A 22,282-nucleotide genomic window follows, 5' to 3' on the forward strand; every position below is an offset into this window, starting at 1 on the left:
AATTCGATGATTTATTCGATTGAAGATCTGAAAAGAATTTTGTGAATAGTACGTTAATTAATAGTAGAGAATAAGAAGATGGTTTCGAAAAAAACTTGAAGCGAAAACAGAAGAGTCTAAAAACCTGTGCATGATTCTGTGAAAAAAAACTGCAAGATAATTAAGACAAGAATTAGAACCTTAAAAATTAGAACGAAAAACCTTGAAATACAATAAACGATTCTAAAAATAAGAAAGAGTTTAGAGGATTCTTTAGAGTTTTTTTTAGAGATTCGATGGAAAATTCATAGAGTTTAATTCTGAACAAATTCTGAAAACTCTGACTAGAAGAAAACTCTGGCGAAAATTGTCAGTTGATGTGTAATTTAAATCTTGATAGACTTCTGACAGAAATAACCAGTCCGTTTGGATGAAATCTGATGACCGTCCAGTAGGAATTCTTTGAAGAAATTTTGAAACGATTTCTCGTAGAATCTTGTAAGATTTTTTGATGATTGTGAGAATTCCAAAAAAACATTGTTGAGAATTTCGGGCTGAATTCGAGCATTCTGAACTGATTCTGATTAGAACTCCATGGATCTTGTGCCATAATATGATATTAACAAGTATTTCCATAGAATATCTGTTGTTCAGAAGATTCTGTGCAATTCGTATGATTGAGATTCTGAAGATAGTCATCAGTGAGACGGAGCTGATCTAACGATAATTTTGACCCGTTCCATGGTGGATTCTGAGGAGAATTTTTATTTTAGCGTAAACCTCCGAAAATAATTATGGGAATCTTAACAAAATTTTGCATAAAAAGGAGCTTACGTATTTTCGGCTGGTTTATGGTCTTCGTCATGGGGTTTCTCGGCCAAATTTTGGTGTTTATTCTAATAATATTGATGCAAATTTCGATCCCAATACCTTTTAGACATCCATAGCGTCATAATACAAAAAACAAGCGGACAATTCTGTATCAGCACCGAGGAGGCAGCCCCTCTAGCACGATGTAGGCAGCGCAACCCTGGTTAGGTGGCCTATCGAAGACTCTTCACCAACCAAGAATGCAAAAGTAGAGCAAGCCGATACGAATAAAGGACAACGATTGGAAAGTTGGATCGTGGAACGTGAGAACTTTGCATGAACCCGTGCGTGTTGGGCTCCTGGCGCGCGAATTGCGGAATGCCGGCGTGAACGTGGCAGCTATCCAGGAAATACGCTGGCCGAGAACCGGAGAACGTGAATTCCGAGCGGTGGATCGCCAACACTTCATTCAAGTATCAGATCTAATACAGCGGCGTGGAGTTAGCTCCATAGTGATTGGGAAGCAGATAAAGCGAGTTATTCGGTGGAAACCGACCGAATCTTTGTGTTAAGAATGAGAGGCAAGTTCTTTAACTACAGCTTCATTAGAATATATGCGCTAACGAACAAAAAGCCCGATGGGTTGAAGGATGAGTTCTATGAAACCCTAGAAAAGGCCTACGGAGAGTGCCCAAAACAAGGTGTCAAAATAGTCATCGACGACGCAAATGTGCAGATCGGGAAAGAAGACTTCTTCCGATCCATCATTGGAACGTGAAGCCTCCATTTTGTTCCCAGTGATAATAGACTGGGGCTTGTAACCTTCGCTGCTGCTAGTGAAATGGCAATCAGCAATGCCTGCTTCGCACGCAAGAATATCCGCAAACAAACGTGGCGACCCCTGGTTTCAAATAGACCACATGCTGGTTGATGGGCGACATTTATCAGATGTCATGGATATCAGGACCTCTCGAGGCCCTAATATCGACTAGGATCATAATCTCATTGTAGCTAAAGTTGGATCATGTGTGTACGAGGGAGAAGAATAAGTATGCGATTCGCTGCTACTATGTCTGCACAAGGATGGAGACGGACATGTCTGGGTGATCAGGGATGCTGGAGATGTTCAACGAGCGATTCCCTCGCTTTGCGCGCCAGCTTGACTTGAACAAGCTGTACACACGGCAGCGTGCAATTATGTCTCATAATATGCTCATCACTGCAGAACTGCAGAACATCAAGCTGGAAGTGCAGAGGGAAATAGGAGAGGAGAGGGCAAGATCGAGGGATACGTCGAGAAGGAGTACTGTTGGGCTGGATGCATCGATCGCGAGTGAGAGTCGCGATTGCACTGCACTAGGACCGACAGCGGATATGCAACGACAGCAATTACGAGACGAACTAGCGCTCCATATGGGCACAGCAGTAACGCAGTTTCGTGAGACAGACGCCATGTTCCGGCACCGGATACCAAAGCTGCGGTATTCCCACCGGCTGACGCGTGCAGTACGCATCATAAATCAGAATATTCTGCCACAGTACTTGGAAGCCGTGGAGAACCTTTGGGATCTGCAGTTTATCGTGTATTCAGCTGCAGTAGCTGTAGTTACGACGTTGGGATTGCGAACGTGCCCGCAAGGAGAAGATTGCACACGCCCCAACGTACAGAAGCCCGCGCCTTGAGAGTCGGATCGCCACACTGCGGTCATAGGTTGATCAATTAACATAGTACAAGCAGGGGAATCGATCAACGAGTATCAACGTAGTTCGTCATATTGCTGAAATTGTTAGGTCCGCAGAGCACCTAGATCTCAGAGAAATCGACATTACTGAGATCTTGTACACCCATGTACAGCGGTTGAGTGCTTTTGCAAAACGATTGCGACGTTATGGAGAATGTTCGAAGCGGAAGGAACCAAACCAGATGTTCAACATAAACATGAAGGAGTTCTATAACCGCATCCGAAATGACAAGGTCGACTTTGGCGAGGGACTTCCGGGGATTGGCGTGTAACCGCTCAGGATATACGTGAAGCTACCCGGTATTCCAGGAATTTAGCTGCACCAGGACCTGATTTTGTGCACAATTTTTGGTATTAAACATCACAACTATCCATGAACGGATGGCAGAATGCTTCAATACGGGACTAGGAGACCCCACGCTGCTACCGGAATTCATTACCAGGGGTGTCACATTTCTTCTGCCAAAGGATTAAAACACAGCTGACCCAGCGAAGTACAGACCATTAACGCGCCTTCCGAGCCTGTACAAAGTGTTATCGTCGGCAATAGCGAGGAAGGTGCAAAACCATTGCGACGCCAACAACGTGATGACAGAGGAACAGAAAGGGCGTCGCAGAAACACTTAATGCTGCAAAGATCAGGTCATCGTACATGCAGTAATTGTAGGGCAAGCTACCGCGTCAACGAGCAGGAGAAGATTGGGAATATGGTTGAAGGCGAAACGTATAAATACCGCGGATTCTTGCAACTTAGAGGTATTCGCCACACGATGATCAAGAAGGAGCTGCAGGAAAAGTTTTTGTCACGTGTCAACTGTATTCTAAAGAGCTTTCTGTCTGCTGGCAACTAAGTGAAGCCCCTGTTGACGTATAGTTTCAGGGTGGTAAAGTGGACCAAGACTGACGTGGAGGCGATCGAACGAGCAGTAAGAGTGACGTTCACCAAGCACCGAATGCGCCACCCAAAATCGCCCATTGAGAGAGTATTTTATTTATTTATTGTCGTCAATCATGTTTGTAGACCGTTACATAGAATTTCTTATGTGCTAGTTTCACTAATACCTTCAATTTTCCTACTTAAGATAGTGTGTGTAAGTTTTGTTTTAGCTTTGCATTGGACCAAGTGCAACAGGAGGAAGAGGCGTCACCGATATCCAGGAACTATGTGTCTCCCAGATCCGGCAGCTGCGGGCCTATTTCGTAGAAAGCCAGAACCGCCACGAAATTCACGCCCTGCATCTGGTGTACTGCTGAACTGCGACATCAAAACCGTCGATGGGATGATCGCAACGTGGAAGCAGAAGTAGTTGCATGGAACGCACCCCTATCAACTGGAGCTCGAGCACATCGATAAAGTGGCGTTAAACACGTGACTGGTGCAGGGTGACCTCTTCTCCGAAACAGATGGTTTCAGACGTGGAGTGACAGTTCGTGACAGCAGAATCTCGGCTCATCTTGACGTACATAAATCTCGTATTGGTTTCTCCCTCCCAGGGGTAGACTATCGAGTATGTCATTGCCGGCTGTTCAGTACTAGCTGGATCAGCCTATCTCGATCGTCACAACAAAGTTGCCAAAATTGCGCACCAACAGCTTGCTTTTAAGCACGACTTGCTTGACCCGGTTCAGGAAAATAGTTCCCTGGCCACGATCACAGGGTTTGACGGTGCCAAAGTAGAAGGTGCACCATAATAATACCCGTCTGTGAAACATATCACCTTCCCAATACTTTGGCACACCTCCAACGGTTCATGATTCATCATGAAACGGCTGCATTCAGGCGGAGGATCTGTTAATATGTTTCGGCATATTATCAGGTCCTCTTCGAACGGAGGGACCGCCAGAGCTCATTAGTTACTTATAAACCAGTGCTGGTTGTTTGATGTTTCAATTCGTTTACACGAGCTGTAGCATCCTTTGTACTAATCAGCAAAGGTGGTTAAGTTTCGAAGCCAACGTGTGATCAATCGTTTTATAATGCAACATAAGAATGGGTGTTTGGTGGAACTGTGCGTTACACTCGTCGTTATTAAATTTAGTGATTGTGAAGGTGCTAATAGTGATTTTATAATTAAATATATAGTGATGAAAATTTGAAAATTAAGGTGAAGTGATTCTGATAGTTTTGTTAAAAATATAATAATAATGATGTGAACTCTACTAATTTAATAATGGCCATAATACATTGTGCAATCATTTTTCTGAATATAAACTTAATTGCCTAGTTCTTCAAACGTGCATGATAAAAGTATTAATACATAATGACAGCGAGTGCATAAGAATGGATCGAATTGATTTTTTTTTAATGTAACTTTCTTGATCATAGTGCTAAATCGTAGTTTGAATAGTAATGACTCTACAGCAACAAAAATAATGATACATTTAAATTGAATATTTTTAAATTACTTAGTAATGCTAACAGATGGTAATGCTAACAGATTTATATGAAAATGGTGTGATGTGAAAAGTGATATAATAGAAAGTATATCTGAAGTGTATTACGAAAGTTGATGAGTGATAATCGGTGATATACGTGATAGTGTCGAAAATAAAAGTGACGATAGTGAGTGATGAAATGAAATGGGGAATGAGGACCTTTTAATAAAACTATTTCGTTCTTCACTTTAACCACTCTAGTAGCATTTCAGGCCTTATCATAGTTTGATAGTATTTTGAACTACTAGACTGCAAAACTACGGCAAGGGCTGATTGCTGCTAGCGTACACAGTGACCATTTGAGAAACATTGCTTAGGAACGTCTGTGTGATGAACGCAATAGAGGCTTATAAAAGCAAATGCTGGGAAGGAGCTTTTTTTTTTTTTTTTTTTTTTTTTCTTCTAAGCAATGGGGGGATAATCTGCTCAACAGACGCCGTGTGGGGTTAGGGACCATTTACTACATGCAAGCAGTAAACAGGACTACACCCCCGACCCACTAAACCATTTCCATTGCCGCCAAACCCTTCGTCTCTCCGGGACCACCAAGAAGGCATTGCTTCGGGGAGGGGCTATTGCACATCGCATCCTCCAGGTTAGCTGCGTAGCCATGCAGCAACGAACATCGATGACACGCTTAGGGGGGTCCACCAAGGTAGCATGCTGGCGCTTTGCCAGCTTCCCAGGTGGTCCTCACCTCCCGTTGTCCGCTGAAAGCGGGCAGGGTCGACCACTAAGCCCGCGCCCAGCTGCACCGCAGGTATCAAGAACTGATACTGCGGGCTTCGCAATTTGACCTACTGAAGGCTCAGGCCCTATCAGCTAGCACCAGCTGGGATTGCTGACGAAGGGGCCTCCACCTGCCCCGAACAACCAGAGGCTCGTATCCACCCAGTAGGCCGGCGCCACGACAGCAGCGCTACCAGGATGTTCTCCCCGCGGCCACTTAATCGCTGTAAGGGTCGATTTCGACCGTAGGGCACCGGTATGACCTACGTAGCCGACTGCGAACCCTTGGACCACCTGTTGTTTAGCGTCTGCACTAGCCACTCCTCGAGTCCACTCGCCACCTCCTTTGCAGTTCCGAGACGATGTGGGTGATAGCCGATGAAACGGCATTCCAGCCAAACTCGTCTTCACACATCCTCTGGACCAAATTGTCCGGAGTCGTGTCCCGACCGCATGTGGCTAACATGCGGTCACGCATTGTGCGGAAACGCGGGCACACGAACAAAACGTGTTCCGCCGTTTCCTCTAAACCTGCACAAACTGGACATTCGGGAGAACCCGCATGACCGAAACGGTGTAGATACTGTCTAAAGCAACCATGGCCCGAAAGGACCTGTGTCAGGTGGAATGTTAGTTCCCCATGGCGCCTATTGACCCAGATATCTAACCTCGGAATCAACCTGTGAGTCCACACTCCCTTGGTGGAACTGTCCCACGCACGCTGCCATTTGACCATGGAGGCCAGTCTGGCAGTCCTGCGTATGCCTCTTGTGCCGCGCATTTCGAAGCACTCTATGTCTTCCATGATAAGGATACCAATAGGCACCACACCGGTGATGACGCAGAGTGCATCGTGTGACACGGTACGGTACGCGCTCGCAACCCTCAGGCACATTAGCCTATAAGTACTCTCTAGCTTGCTACGGTAGCTCTTGGTACTTAAGGCCGTGCCCCAAGCCGGGCCACCATACCTCAGTATGGACGAGGCGACACTGGCCAGAAGCTTTCGCTTGCTGGCGTACACCGCAGAGCTATTGGACATCATCCGGGACAGTGCCACAATAGCTGTGGAGGCTCTCTTGCAGGCATAATCGACGTGGCTACCGAAGGTAAGCTTATCGTCGATCATCACCCCCAAGTGTTTGACGGAGCGCTTCGAAGTGATCGTGCAGTCGCCTACACTGATCACCGCTTGCTGCACCGACTTTCGGTTGTTGACAACAACCGCCTCAGTTTTGTGGTGAGCCAATTCCAGTTTCCTGGAGCTCATCCACTCCTCCACAATTGCGATCGAGTGGGCTGCAGTCAATTCCACTTCTTCGATCGATTCACCGTAGACCTCCAGCGTAATATCGTCGGCAAAGCCAACGATGACCACACCCGCCGGGAATTTTAATCTCAACACCTCGTCGTACATGACATTCCATAACACCGGGCCCAGGATGGAACCTTGCGGGACTCCTGAGGTTATGTGAAAGCACTTCCGACCCACCTCTGTGTCGTAGACTAATACCCGATTCTGGAAATAACTTCCGAGAATCTTGTACAGGTACTCGGGTATCCCCAGACGCAGGAGCGCATCGGCAATAGCCGCCCAACTGGCACTATTAAATGCGTTCCTTACATCCAGAGTCACTACTGCGCAGTAGCGAATCCCCCTCCTCTTACGCTGGAGTGCTATCTCAGCGGTTTTCTTAACCGTCAGAATAGCGTCTACGGTGGACTTCCCTTTCCGGAAGCCGAACTGGTTGCTTGAGAGACCATTTACACTCTCAGTGTACCTCAACAGTCTGTTGAGGATGATCTTCTCGAGCACCTTCCCCGCCGTGTCAATCAAGCATATTGGTCTATACGCCGACGGGTCACCAGGTGGTTTCCCCGCCTTTGGCAATAGTACCAGGCTCTGCCTCTTCCACGCATCTGGAAATACTCCCTCGTCCAGGCATATCTGCATAGCAGATCTGAACATACCGGGAGCCTCCAAGATTGCGACTTTGAGGGCCAGGTTTGGAACTCCGTCCGGACCTGGTGCCTTCCCCATGCTTAGGGATTTTGCAATCCCTACAAGTTCTTGTTTTAATTATGAATCGTAGTTTACGGCCAACCAGCCGAGTGGAAGTTTAACAACTACCGAAAAGCTAAACATTACATATAATTTGCAATTGGATTAGATGGACAAATTGATGTGAAGATTTGCGAAAAAGTTACACGTCTTCTCAGTGAGAATCGAACTCACGACTCCCCGATCTCTAGTTGGGGCGCGTTAACCACTACGCCATGAGAGGACTCATGAACGCAGCAGTTAACCTGAATTCGATTTCAGCTCAATAATCACGTGGTCCTCTTTCGCAAAGTGCACCTCTTTCGGAAGAATTAGATGCCCATCCAAACACAACGCTTTCTATATATATCCAATGCCTAGCCCGAGAGCGCATTGTTTTTTAGATATAGGAATAGCACACTACACTAGCCAGCAACTGCGCTGGCTGAGGTTTCTATTGTGTGGGCTTCCAATGGGTCGCGACGTTCTCAAACGACCGGTTACGGAACATGAGTCCGTTGCTCGATAAGAGGACCACGTGATTATTGAGCTGAAATCGAATTCAGGCAGGGTTGCGATGGATCTTCTTCGTGAACAATGATCGACGCATCTTCGCGATCCAACATTCGCCAAAATTCATTTTTCATTTTTGCATCACGAAGATCATCGCAAAAAGCGAACGGATGCAACACCGAAGAAGCAAAATGAACACACCGATAAGTGGTTCGCAAAGCATTTTCACTCGTAGGATTAATTTATCCACGCGCTGTTCATTCTCGTGCTTCATTGCAAGGTTGCTTCTTCTCGTAAAGTCAAGCAAACACTCCACGCTAAGCCAGCTCCACGCAGCGCATGTGTTAAAACTACACAGAATGAGTCAACCAATACAGAACTGACTGACTGAGTGAAAATTCTGAGTAGGTCGCACTCATACTGTTAGTTGCCGACGTTTTGGCCTTCGGCTGTCCGGGATCGATGGAAACGGAACTGTCAATGATATCTCGCGTGGCAGCAAACAGTTGGCCGTTGGTAAGATGGGGAGTTTTCTGAGATGTTTTCTAGCGAAAAGCCGGAAGATGGTCGCAAATGCGAATGCTTTTTCCCCATTTGCTTCCGCTTCGGCTATTCAGATGAAAAAATCTCTTAAAATCTTTAAAATTGGAATGTTTTCAGAAGCAAAACAAAAATGGAAACGAATTCCGCATTCCAAGCGTTCCTCCTCTGTGCGCAATTCACTCATTCAGTTTTGTTTACCACCGTTTGCACAAAACTGTGTACAGCCCCTTTGCACAGAATCTGTGCTGCATGAAAAGAGGCCAATTTTGTGCGCTCGGCACTCATTTTTGAGCGGAGCAAGTTTAGCGTGATTGTTGCAAGCCCGCATGAAGATGATCGATATGAATATTTTCCTGTTCTTCGCGAAGAGCAGGCAGCGTGGATCGTATCGTTCACATTATCGAGCGATGGAAAATCACCCGATGATAGCGTCGGGAGAAACAGCGATCCGAAAATGAAACACGAACGAATGAAGCGCCCGAACGGTTGTTTGGGTTTATTCGCAGATTCTGTTTTGATGCCTACGAAAATTCATCGTGCCTCGCGTTTCTGATCGTTGTTCAGCAACATTGAATTCAGGTTAACTGCTGCGTTCATGAGTCCTCTCATGGCGTAGTGGTTAACGCGCCCCAACTAGAGATCGGGGAGTCGTGAGTTCGATTCTCACTGAGAAGACGTGTAACTTTTTCGCAAATCTTCACATCAATTTGTCCATCTAATCCAATTGCAAATTATATGTAATGTTTAGCTTTTCGGTAGTTGTTACCCTACAAGTTCCTCATCGGTTACTCTATCCTCATCGCCAGCTCCAATCCCCGGCTGTCCTACAAATGGAGGCCATGGGCTAGGGTTGTGGCGCGGAAAAAGCCCCTCGATGATCCCCTCCAGCATCTGTGGAGATTGCTCCGTAGGAGCAATTGCACCTCTTGTCTTCGCCATAACGATCCTGTAGGCATCACCCCACGGGTTCACGTTGGCACTCTGACAGAGTCTCTCAAAGCAGGCCTTTTTGCTTGCCCTTATCTCGGACTTCAGCGCGACTTTGGCAGCGGTGAACACCGCCCGTCGTTCTTCACGCTCCTGCTCGGTACGTGCTCGCTGCATCCGCCTCCTGGCCCGTAGGCAGACACGGCGCAGGTTCGCAATTGCTTGAGTCCACCAGTACGTCGGTGGTCTCCCATTTCTAGGGTGGACTTTCCTAGGCATGGTCGCATCGCACGCACGCGAAAGCACCGCTACCAGTTCGTCCCCGCTTAGGCCGAGTAGGTTACGCTCACGATGGAGCGCCTCCCTAAGTACTGGGAAGGAGCTTAGGGCAGATTAAGAGTGCCAGTACTACCCCTATCGCTACCGACAAAAAAAAAAAAAGAGACTTGCTTGACCCGGTTCAGGAAAATAGTTGCATAAAGCTGTATTGGGATCGCGAGATCATAACGGACGTCCTCATCCGTGCCAACCGTCCCGACATTGTAATCTACGACAAAAGGATGAAACGAATTACACTCATCGACATCGCTGTACCGCTGGACCACAATGTTGAATCAACGTTCTCCAACAAGATAGCAAAGTACCACGACTTGGCGGAGGAATTGAAGCAGATGTGGCACCTAGAGGACGTCCGTATAGATCCGGTAGTCTTCTCAGCGAGCGGAATTGTCCCGAAAGCTCTGCTAAGGTCCCTATACTAGCTGGAATTGAAAAAGGACCTATAAAGCATCCAAAAAGCGTTTATTCTTGAAACCTGCAGTATAGTGAGACGGTTTCTGAATCACCACAACGGAGAAGCTCATCCAGCAGACTCATTGGGATAAGTTAAATCGACAAATGAGATCCACAGAGCCTAATACCCTTTGGCCTACAGATTGCCCAGGCTAAGTGAAAGTTTCCAGCATTTTTTGCTGAGAAGTGCCAAAACTCTATAATAATAAGATTTACTACCCAAAAATATTTGCCGTAATACCTACCGAACAATTGGCATTGTTCTGACAGTGCTGCTTCTTAAAAATCGTTTGAATTTAAAGCAAATGATCCATATGACCGTCGAGGAATCAGTTTCGGTCTCAAACATTCCGATCCTTCAGAATCAAAACATCGAGACATGCCAGAAGTTGTACCAGAATATCTCTACCCAGATTTACGAAAAAGATTGATAAAGGCTTATTTTTCTTTGTCAATGTATAATGTTTATTTGGCACTTTTTATTTAATTCATAAAGATAACTAAAGTTCTATCGATGAAACATGATTGAAGAAAATTCCGTAACGTTTCATATCGTCTAATTCAATCCTACAAATACAAATATCGAGAATGACGTTAGGCGTGAATATAGCATAGATCATCACCAACCATAGATGACTCCTACATCCTTACTCTATCGCACTAACCCAATATCCGTTCCATGAAAACTGTGGAGAAGCAGAGGTATAGTCTCTAGTTACAATGGATGTCTAACTAACATTCCTTCCCTTCTTCGAGGCCGTGAAAAACATTGAACCGTTGAACTACGTCAATTATTGTTAATCAAAAGTAAAAACATTTTATCTAGTTTCACAAAGCCATTTGAAGTTGGCAACCCTGCTCCCTGCGATGCGCGACACTGAAACCGAAAACAATGATTATTTAACGATCCGGAATGATTCGTTCGGTAATCGTTCTTCTTGGAAGCATTATAATAATTCTTATTCATCGTCCATTTCCCATTTCTTTTCCTCCCCGACGGACAGGTTTACCGTGATCTGGACATTGTGACGGCGAAAGCGACCAAAGAAGAGCAATCGCAGGCCCCCCATCACCTGCTGGATGTTGCCACGCCGGATCAGGCCTTTACGGTGATCCACTTCCGAGAGCGAGCACTGCCAATTGTATCCTTTTCCAAAGCCTCCCATACTAGATGGGTGTGTAATCGGTTTTTATTCGCGTAAAACAGCGGAAAATGAGCAACGTTTCAGCTCATTCATGAACGAAGCGGACCAGGCAGGGCCGGGACTTTTCGCGTGCCGGGCAGCAATATAAGGTACGTGTGTGGTCAGTAGCCGGTGGTGGGCCGTTTGCAAGGTAGGTAAAAGTTTAATTTCAAGCGTTACCGGCTGCATTTGCCTGCTCGAAAAAACTTCATCTGCTCCGACTTCTTTCTTCTGGGAGTGCTTAAGATATGCCCGGAATAGGGTTGCATATCAGCAGGTTTTCGTTTCCTCTGAATGGGTTCCCAAACGAAACTTCATTTACAACCCTATCGCTCCCATTCTGACTCTGCTCCAACCGATGCGAAACGAATCTCGTTAAATGAAATTGAAATTTTTCAAGGAAAGTGAGTACTCAAGACTTCAAGAGGTTCTACACCCTTCCCTACCGACCGATATGCTCGCTATCAGGGAGTGCACAAGGTGGAGGGCGGGCAAAATTTATTTGCATAATCCATTAAACAGTGCATTAACAGCAGCGCTTCGTCACTGGGCGACCGACCGACACTTCGACCATCCCAGAAGGAGTCATCCAGATCGGGGGTTATGTAGTTATGTAGTTGGCCTTGCCAAAAGAAAATTTATCGATGCTTTCGTTGCATAACGTTGCGGCGTGAGATGCGCCTACTGGGTGCGTGTGTTCCTTCGTTCTTGCCTGTCGCACACAGTTGGCGATGATGACAAATGCCTGATGCCGCATCTTTGCGCGAAAGAGAAGTTTTCCGAGCTGAGCGAGTTTCATTTTATCGTTTCCAATTTACATCTCGTTTTGAATGATGGTTTGAGGAGTCATGCAGGGTTATAAAAGGTGATACTTGAGGAAACATTTTACAGTAAGCCTTTAGAAGTTGAGTTGTAAATCTTGCAATTACCATAACTTACAATTCTTTGGGATACGTTTTATATCCGTTGGGAACGGTGAAGCTAAACTCCAGGATCATGCTTAAGGAGCTGGAATTAATTCAAATTCTTAATTCAAATTGGTCATGTAATGAACTAGCAATGTCAAGACACTGGAATTCCCGTGATCAATTGCTTTTTAACTCGACCAACGAAACCTCAGCGAACTTGTAAGCGTTTTCCACAACATTTTTCAAGTTGTCTTACCCTTACCATGAGAAAGCCGCAGTCAAACCCCTCGCAAATACTGTGGCTTCATACCGTGACAAACCACGATCATAAATTTGGCGGTAGTTATCGTCCGCGTTCTTACATTATAATGCCAGATAAAAAAATTAACAAGTAGCACATAATGAGGAACACTCAGCGCTACATGTGGTTCTTCCGCCAAACCCCACCACAATCAGAGATCATCATTACCAGCCAGCCAGAGCTCCGATGATGTACCGAAATGAAACTAGATTAGCTGTCGTCCTAGCGCGGTGCGGCCACTAAACCCAAAGGCCATAAATCACCAAAAACAAGATTGATACCATATGCTGCTTCGCAGCAAGCACTGACTCAGTAGTAGGCCGTGCCGTTCTAGTGCTTGATTCGCAAATCTACTCGGACAGCACCACGGACTGCTTGGATTTCAGTTAATGCAAACGCCAAAGGGGAATGGGCAAATCGCGAAACGTCTATCGCGAAAAGAAGTACCTCGCAAATCGCACTCGAAGAAGTGCTGCGCGGTGAAAGAGTGGCGAAAATGTGCCAAAGCGAAATCACCGATAAAAGACAGCTTCGCAACGGCGGCGGTTGGGGAATTCCGAAAATATTTCACCATCGAGACGGGCGGTCGGTCAATCCGTTCGCGAATCAATCGCGCGGGAGGAAAAATGAGAAAGGACGGAACGCGATCGGCCTCGGAGAGACAGGTTGGTGATTCGCGAGCAAGCTCACGCGAAAGAAAGGAATTTGAATTCCATCGGCAGCAGTCGCAGCACTTCGGTGACTGCGGGAATCGAAGGAATGTCCGAGTCCAGTCACCCGCTTTTTGATGACTCGATGGCACCACTTTATGTAGGGGGAGATGGGAGTAATTGGAACATTGTGGGCAAAATGCACCATCCTCGATTTGGAAGAATGTTGTGTTTTGGAACGAATTTTTCACCCGAAGTAATAGAACATGTATATGAACGCTTATATATGTACAGTAAACTCTCCATAATTCGATATAGATGGGATCATCGAGTTATAGAACACACATCAAGTGATAATGCGATCCAAAGGAACATAGATGTAGCCATGAAAACCAACTTTCACTATTGTTCTCTAACTGGATATCGAGTAAGGAGGAATTGTGTGTACTTTCTAGGTGCTTTTCAGAGAAAATTCGTAAATAATACTAAAAAAACATTTTCCCACTATTTTCGTTGCAATTTCGTGTGATTTTCTGGATGATTTTTCAAGTCGATGAATAACCGAAATTCTGAAATAATAACCGAGGTACACCTTGTACTCTGCCATAGTTTGTACTTTATGTAATAAAAGTGTTAAATTTGTCCTTAGAAAGCTTACTGAAGGACCTTACATTTAATCAACAAAGAGTAAACTTACAATGTAAGTGTTATCAGATTTTTTTATAATGGGTTACATGCATGTCCTGATTCGCTACTCGCCACATAGTAACGCACTTGCGCTAGTGTCTATGCACGAAAAATCGCTAAAAGGTTACGCGAAAAATATATATATGGCGAAATGCATCTAACGAATTATTTCTCAAAATTGGGAACTATACCGGTTGTACGTAATGGTAATGACTATCACGCCTACCAAATATTTTTTCGATTAGTACAGTTAGTGAAGTTAGAAGCTTTTCCCCATACAAAATGAAATGAGAAAACTTCTGCTGATCAACTGTGGGCAAGAGCAAAGCAGGTAATCCATTGAACGGTCACTCCGATAGCGAAACGTCAAAAGCTCATAGATAAAAAAAATGCAGTTGTCGTTGATTGGTCTAATAAACAATAACACCTGATCATACGCTCTGATGTACAACGTACACACTTAATTTAGAAAACCAAATCTATATTAATTTCCACAGCCGAATAGTCGGCAAAGAAATGTCATGAGATCTTACGAAACAAAAGCAAAGTATCAGCTATTAATGCTTCGTTATTAAAAAATATCTGGGTACATGCTTGGTGTAGCAGTTAGAACCAGGCTTGATAGAAACTCTTCTGCGATGTAAAGAGGAGTCGATTTTGTCGATTTTCTGAGGAGTATAAACTTAACTCAAAATTTTCAACACAGATCCTCAAGCGATTCGAGTGAGAGTGCAAGAAAATGCAAAGAATTTTTCAGGTACTCTTTTTCTCTTTTGTTGCGGTGCTCACCTTTACTCACACTTCAAAAGGGGGGAGGGACGTTTCGCATAAAGACGTTTCGTATAAGGACGTTTCGCAACTTTATGGGTGGACGTTTCGCATAATGGACATTTGGCATAAAGAGAATTATATGCCTTCTTTAAAATGCTACCTGTTCTTATATGAAACTGCTTTATGCGAAACGTCCATTATGCCAAACGTCCGTATGCGAAACATCCTTATGCGAAATGGGTCACCCCCCTTCAAAAGAACTCTTGAGTGTTCCGCCCGAACAAGATAGTCCTCGCGGAGTTGTGATGGCACTCTGTTATGATAGAATTTTGCTCTATTGTGTTTTGTGCTGCATCTTCCTCGCTTGGTTTTCGTTACCTCTCTGCTTAGCATTTTTTCGCTCCCTCGCAAAGAGGAAAAGGCAGCACGCTGCTCTAGAGTCTGTCACCGAACTCTGATGATGTTGAGGAGTATTATCAACCCTAGTTAGAACACATTCCTCTCAAACCGTGGACCTAGTCACTCATGATTGGAAAGTTATATTGGTTGCTTCCTTCGAAAGAGAAGTAAAGTCGTTGGTTCGGAGATGAACAAGCTTAGGGTTAGCCCTGTCCATCATCTCGTAAATATAGATAAGAAACTGACAATATGTTAGCTCAATATCAGTTAAATTTGAAAGACCGAGCTCAACAAATTTCAGCAAATAACAATTTGGTGTGTGAATTTACAGTATGGTAAGGTCCAAATAAAAATAAAAATGCAAATAAGCACACTTTTTTTGAAAATTGATCTATTGAACGACTGTTTATTTGATAAAAACATACTTGTCTATCTGATCATGATTAAGAAGAGCATATAGCAGAATCATGCACTTACGGATCGCTAACAATTATAGATTATTTTGACGTTCAGCTACCGTAAAATAATAATATTTTTGGCATAACTGTCGTAAATTTGGCTTGTCGGGCAATAAACGCGCACCCACTTCATGTTCAACACATCCGACATCGCGTAAATCCGTTTCAAAACTGATCACAGATTCCGCACACACACACATTGGTTCACGTGTTCATTGTCAGTTTTTACACACTCGCTCAAAACCACTGATTATTAAAGTTTTTTACAGTCCAAATTAATTTACTTCCTCAAGTTTATCTATTCTGTACATTCTCCTGCTCAAAAGCAGCAAAATCAGAAAAAAAAATTCAACAACTATCTCGAAATATGTCAATTTACATGATAAAATTACTATTAAATCTAGGAACTTTTATCCGATTCCGGCCATAGACCGCAAAGCAAAATTTCGGAAACCGGCCTTCGATCGAAAATGGACACTTTTATTCAGGCACTCGCGATGATACTTCGGGTAATAAAAAAAAAACGCCCGGATTAAAGGGCGAACACGAAATTATTGCGACACATTCAACAGGGCATAACTTTTCTATCATTGGATAAAAATCAACCAAATTTTGCACACTTTCTCATTGATGTGTATTGTTTACATGCTGTCAAACTCGAAGTCGTGTTTTTCGATTAAACGAAAATGGAGGTAAACCAACGCGAGTGGAGAGAACAAATTATTTCCAAACACCTGGAATTTCCTGACCTGTCGCACCGGCAGTTGGGAAAAATGTTGAACAGTCACCATTCAACTGTCTCCAGAGTGTTGAAGTGGTTCCAGGAGCGGTTGACGTTAGACTACGGCAAAGGAGCTGGAAGAAAACCGGGACCGGAGAACAAAAAGACGGAGGGAATGGCGAAGCGGATGATTAAAGCAAATCCTAACGTCTCAAGCCGTGATTTGGCTAAAAAGATCGGAATGTCGCAGAGCTACGTCCAGAATGCAAAGAAGAGAGCTGAACTATATACATACAAGGTACAGAACTTCACAAACCGCGATGAGCGGCAACAATCAACGGCTAAAACTCGGGCACGGAAGCTCTACGAGAAGATGCTGACAAAATATGGCTGCTATGTGATGGATGACGAAACGTATGTAAAAACCGATTTTAAGCAAATTCCGAGGTTGGAGTTTTTCACCGGCAAGAGCGAGTTCGATGTGGACGATAAATTTAAGAAGATGTAAATGTCGAAGTTCGCCTCCAAATATCTCATTTGGCAGGCCATCTGCTCTTGCCTTTTGCCGTCTTGCAGCAGCACGACGAAGCTCCGCTATTTTGGCCAGATTTGGCATCATGCCACTATTCTAAAAGTGTCCTGGAGTGGTATGAGGCCAATTCTGTCCATTTTGTTCCAAAGGGCGTGAATCCGCCAAACTGTCCGGAGCTGCGCCCGGTGAAGCTGTACTGGGCAATAATGAAGCGGGAACTTCGGAAGAGCAAGGAGACAGTCAAAGACAAGAAGGACATGTTAAGAAAATGGAAAAAATAAACTGAGGAACTGGTACCGGATGACACTGTAAAGACGACTTTGACGATTTGGCATCAAGCGGAAATGCCTTCAATTTTTCACTCAAGGCTCCATTAAGTTTTCTTTTTTTTTAATAAATATATGTATAAAACTACCGTAAAATTTTGATTAGATTCTAAACATTATAAGAAAATTGGCATGACATTTTCGGTGTCGCAAGAAATTCGTGTTCGCCCTTTATTATTTCAGTTCTGTGCGTTTCACATTCATTCTTTCATGTGTGTTAGTGACAAAGGTTTGAATGAAAATCAAAAAGAATACAATTCAAAAAGGGGGGGGGGGTTAACATCAAATTAAGGTGTTTCATAAAATACAAAATCAAATAGTTATCTCTTCTGTCAGTTAACAATTACTAATAACTAATAACTCTGTCTTCTAACTTTTGCTACTTTGGATTGAGCTTATCAGGCTTGTACTGCCGTGAATCGCAAGTCAGTCCCATCTGCATTTTCGTCAAAATTGAGTTGAGTTAAGTTTTCAACATCTTTTCTAATGCTCTTTCTGCTGCACTAATAAAATAACATGATTTGTTCGGAAAAATTAGGAAAAAACAGCAAGTCAAATTGTCCCATAATGAAAAGTAATCGCATATCAGTCCCACTACAGACTTTCACACCGTGGGACACAAAAATGTAACTTGTTTTGATCATCTTTATATTTTTCTCGGAAAGATGTCGTAGTGAAAAGAAAGTTGTGAAAGTTTCATTAAGATTGGAACATGTTTCAATCCTCTGGAATTTTTTTAATATTCGTATGGAAAACGAGTTTGAAAACTTCACAGCCCATTTTCTCAATGCCTACTTTTTACAGATGGGACTGACTTGCGATTCACGGCAGTGTAGCAAAATCGGAAAAACATTCAACAACTATGTCAAAGCATATCAATTACTTTAATATAATGGTTCACAAATAACTCTATCTGGCTTTAGTCCTGCTATTTCGGATTGAGCTTATCAAACTCAAACATCCCATAAGCAGCAATATCATAAAAACATTCAGGAACTATCTTGAATCAGCTCAATTAACTCGTTTTAACGCATTATAAAACAAATCTTTCTGACCTTAGTCCTGCTTTTTGCATTGAGCTTACCAAGCTCAAAGCGTCTGATAAGCAGCAAAATCAGAAAAAAAATCAACTAGGTATTCTTCAACCGATTTCTACAGTTTTTCCAAGAAATCCTAAGGTTTATTCCTGAGCTCTTGAAGAAATTCGTTTAGGAATTTCAGCGAAACAAAAACCCTACAAGAATTAGTACGTTAATTTTTCGTTATTCTGACAGCCATTTCCATATGGTTTCCTTCTAGAATTTATCCACGATTACAATCAGGCAAGGCTGGCAGCAGCAAAGAAACATTCAAAGACTATTTCACTGATTCTGAATTTTTTCTCAAATTTCTCAAGGAAACGCTTCAAGAATTCTGCTAGTAACTTCTACTCCCTACAATAACTATCATTATATACTCGTTTTTTTTTGTAACAAGCAGCATTCACAAGCTTTCTAAGGTGATAAAACTCAAATGTGAAATGTTATAGCTTAGTCATTGCTCGTTCGCTTAGATTCAGTATAGATTCATCGCTGGAAAACATTTTTCATGAATGTTGATTCTGAATACTGAATATTAGCAGTTCCAACTAGTGATCCATAATATGGACCAGTAACTGATTGTTTGCAACAATTATGGATCACCTCAAAACAAAATTCTGCCATTTTAAGCATTGGATTCAAATATGTAAAATATCTGAAAAGCGCCTTCAGGTATTATTTGTTGATCTATTCCAAATTCCTTTCCCTACTGTTCATAAAAGATGTTTTACCTTGTTTCTTGCTCCGAAACTGTTGAAATCAAAGCAACTCAGCAATATTTGAATTTGTATATGGGGCTCTGCACAAAAATCTTTCTGTCTCTTTCACTCTAACTTGAACTTTGTAAACAACAAGGCCAGTAAACGTCAAAATCCCATACCAAATCAAAACAGTGCAATGACCTATAACTGTTTATGTACAGTTAGTTACCATATTGCTATGACCGTTACTGAATAGCAACCATTCCGATATAAATATCCCCTTTTCACCAGCACAAAATTCAGTTCCTAATAGACCACCAGTTTGATAGTGTTACCATGTATTTCTCTTCAGGATATCGGCCTAGTCACGTCATACGCCAAAAAAGTTATTTCGGAGCCAGTGAAAAGTTCTCGAAGTCGTTTCAGCCCCAAGGTATCCAGTGCGAAGAAAGCAGTTTGCCAGTAAAGGCTAAAACCCGTGGAAGTAGAGACCCAGCTTTCGGCGCATACAGTGAAGGAAACCATCACGGAGGACACCCCGGCGGAGGAACCAGCGAGGACCGCTTTCTTGTAGAAGGACGAAAAAGCGAAAGCGCTTCTGGTGGCATAAGTTGCGGACAGCCATCTAGAATACATTCGCGACAAGCAAACCGCAAAAGAGATGTGGACATCGTTGGCAAATACCTACGCTAGAAAAGGTTTTGCAGCTCGATGGATGGATGAAGGAACCCCCCTGGTGGACCATTTCCGTCGGTTTGATGAGCTGGAAGGACAGCTGAAGAACGCCGGTGTCACGGTTACGCAGCTCGACCTGGTGAGCCAGCTGTTTATTTCGTTGCCAGCTAGTTACGATGTGGTCACCACGGTAATACTGCCTTCATACAGGTCACGGCACCCGGAACTGCCACCTGAAGAGCAGTTGCAATTGCTGCGAGGAACACCACGACATCGACAAGTGCCCGACAAAGGAAACCGCGGCGTAGCGATGTGCCAACTGCGGCAGAAACCACCCGGCTACGGACCGTAGCTGCCCCGAGTACACCCGTATTCGACTTATGAACACGGAGGCATTCCCTGCGCTGCTCAACAGCCTGGCAGCCGCCGGATCATTAATCGCTGCTGACAGCCAGCTGGCATCTAACACCGGGAACTACCCACGCCGCATCGATCCCTCATCCGAGGGAAACAAAGAGGTCCTCTACAGTTCTGCCGAGCTGTGGAGTATCTTAACGTAGTTCCGTGGCCGGCTGCTCCGATGCAGAAATCGATTGGATCAAGTTAACGTCCTCAGCTATATGATGTGCAAATATGGGGTCAATTGAGCCCCGAATCCGTATAGCCAACTGGAATGCTCGCTCTATAAGGGCCCCTTGCCCAATACAACATCGATGTGGGTGTGATCACTGAGACCCGGCTTAACGCATCGATCAACTTCTCGCTCCTGGCACACACCATAGTCCGACTCGATCGGCGTATCCCAAGTGGCGGAGGCGGAGTGGCTGTCCGGATCGAGCAGGGCATCCGCTACGAAATTTGTCATCGAGGCAATCGGGATGAAAATCCATGCAGGCAGTGGTGACATCGTACTGTATGCTGTCTACGTTCCTCGACAGTGTACATATTCAATTCTCGGAGGACCTCGAGAAGCTCACCAGCGGAACCGGCTTTGTGGTAGCCGGAGACCTCAACGCTCGTCATACCCTGAGTCGAAACCACACCGGCAACAGAAACGGCAATGTCCTTGCCGACCACCTCACCTCGGGTTCACGACGAAACGGCCAACTGCAGTACCACCCCTGCAGGATGACGTCGGTGGTATTCTCGTATCTCCGCCGGAAAAGGCTGACGCTATCCCCGGCAAACTCGTGCAAGGGCACAATCTCGGTGCGAAAATAGTTAGCCCGCACGAAGCCACGGTGCGGCGAACCATCATTCGACTGGACGAAGTCGATGGCGCTTCGTTCACCGTTCACCGGTCAAGTCAACGAAGACAAAGTACGCTCAGCAGTGGAGCGAGGAAAGAACATGAAGGAAATGGCGGCATCTTCAACCTGGCTTTGAAGAAACTATCAGGCAAGGCGTTCCGTTTTCTAGCGGCAATCTTCACGAGGTGCTTCCAACTGAACCATTTCCCGGCCAGGTGGAAGGTAGGGAAGTTCATCCCTATTTTGAAACCCGGCTAGGACCCAACAGCCCCCACGAGCTACCGGTTGTTGTTGTTGTTGTCGGCAGTCAGCAAACTCTTCGAGCGTCTTTCTCCATCGATTGATGGCACACATCGATGAGCATCAAATCATCGTCCCCGAACAGTTAGGTGTCCGAAAAGGACACCTCACCGTCCACCAGCTAGTCCGAGTGGAGAATATCATCCATTGGAACATGGCGCTTTCCAACAACACGGCCATGGTCCTCCTGGATGTTTAAAAGGTCTTCAACAACGTCTGGCACGACGGTCTCATCCATAAGCTGGTGCAGGAAAACGTCCCAGACCACCTAACTAGGATGGTAAGAAGCTACCTTACTAACAGATCGTTTAGAATCCATCTGGCAGGTGCCTTGTCAACTCACCGAGTATCAACTCACCCCACTCACTACCGGTCCCGGCTTCAGCAAGGTGTGACGGTGTACATAGCGTACCTCACCGCCTGCAAAGTTAAGGTCAACGAGTCGCAGTGCCAAGCCATCCTGTTTCGACACCGTCCCTCGCCCAAACTGCTTCCGTCGCATTATTGCTCCATTCGAGTGAACGGTTGCCCCATCAAATGGTCCGATGAGGTCAACTATCTCGGCCTAACGATGGACTACAAGCGACTGTACCGTGCACATTAGAGTGATGCAAATTTCGAAATTTTTGCTCCCCTATGTTTAAACGATTTATGTGATGGTAACAAGCATCCTCCCAAAATTTTAAATGATTTGAAAGAAATTTGACTGTGTACACGTCATTTGAAGTTTATATGGAGATTACTATGGAAAACTTTTGTGTTCAGCCCTATATCTCTTTGTTATAATATTTTATGGAAAAGTGAACACACTCTTCTCATGCGATATTC

At 44.5% G+C, this 22,282-nt stretch overlaps 1 protein-coding gene across 1 annotated transcript in view; it reads left to right on the forward strand.

The window, feature by feature from the left end:
• LOC5571578 (tRNA dimethylallyltransferase, mitochondrial) overlaps nucleotides 1-22,282 on the forward strand; it is a 763,523-nt gene that overhangs the window by 52,705 nt on the left and 688,536 nt on the right. The window contains exon 2 of the mRNA XM_021838779.1: nucleotides 11,517-11,654. Coding sequence (XP_021694471.1) covers nucleotides 11,517-11,654 — 138 coding nt within the window. The remainder of the gene's footprint in view (nucleotides 1-11,516; nucleotides 11,655-22,282) is intronic.

This window comes from Aedes aegypti, chromosome 1 (assembly GCF_002204515.2).
Source record: "Aedes aegypti strain LVP_AGWG chromosome 1, AaegL5.0 Primary Assembly, whole genome shotgun sequence".
NCBI classification, from domain to species: Eukaryota; Metazoa; Arthropoda; class Insecta; order Diptera; family Culicidae; genus Aedes; species Aedes aegypti.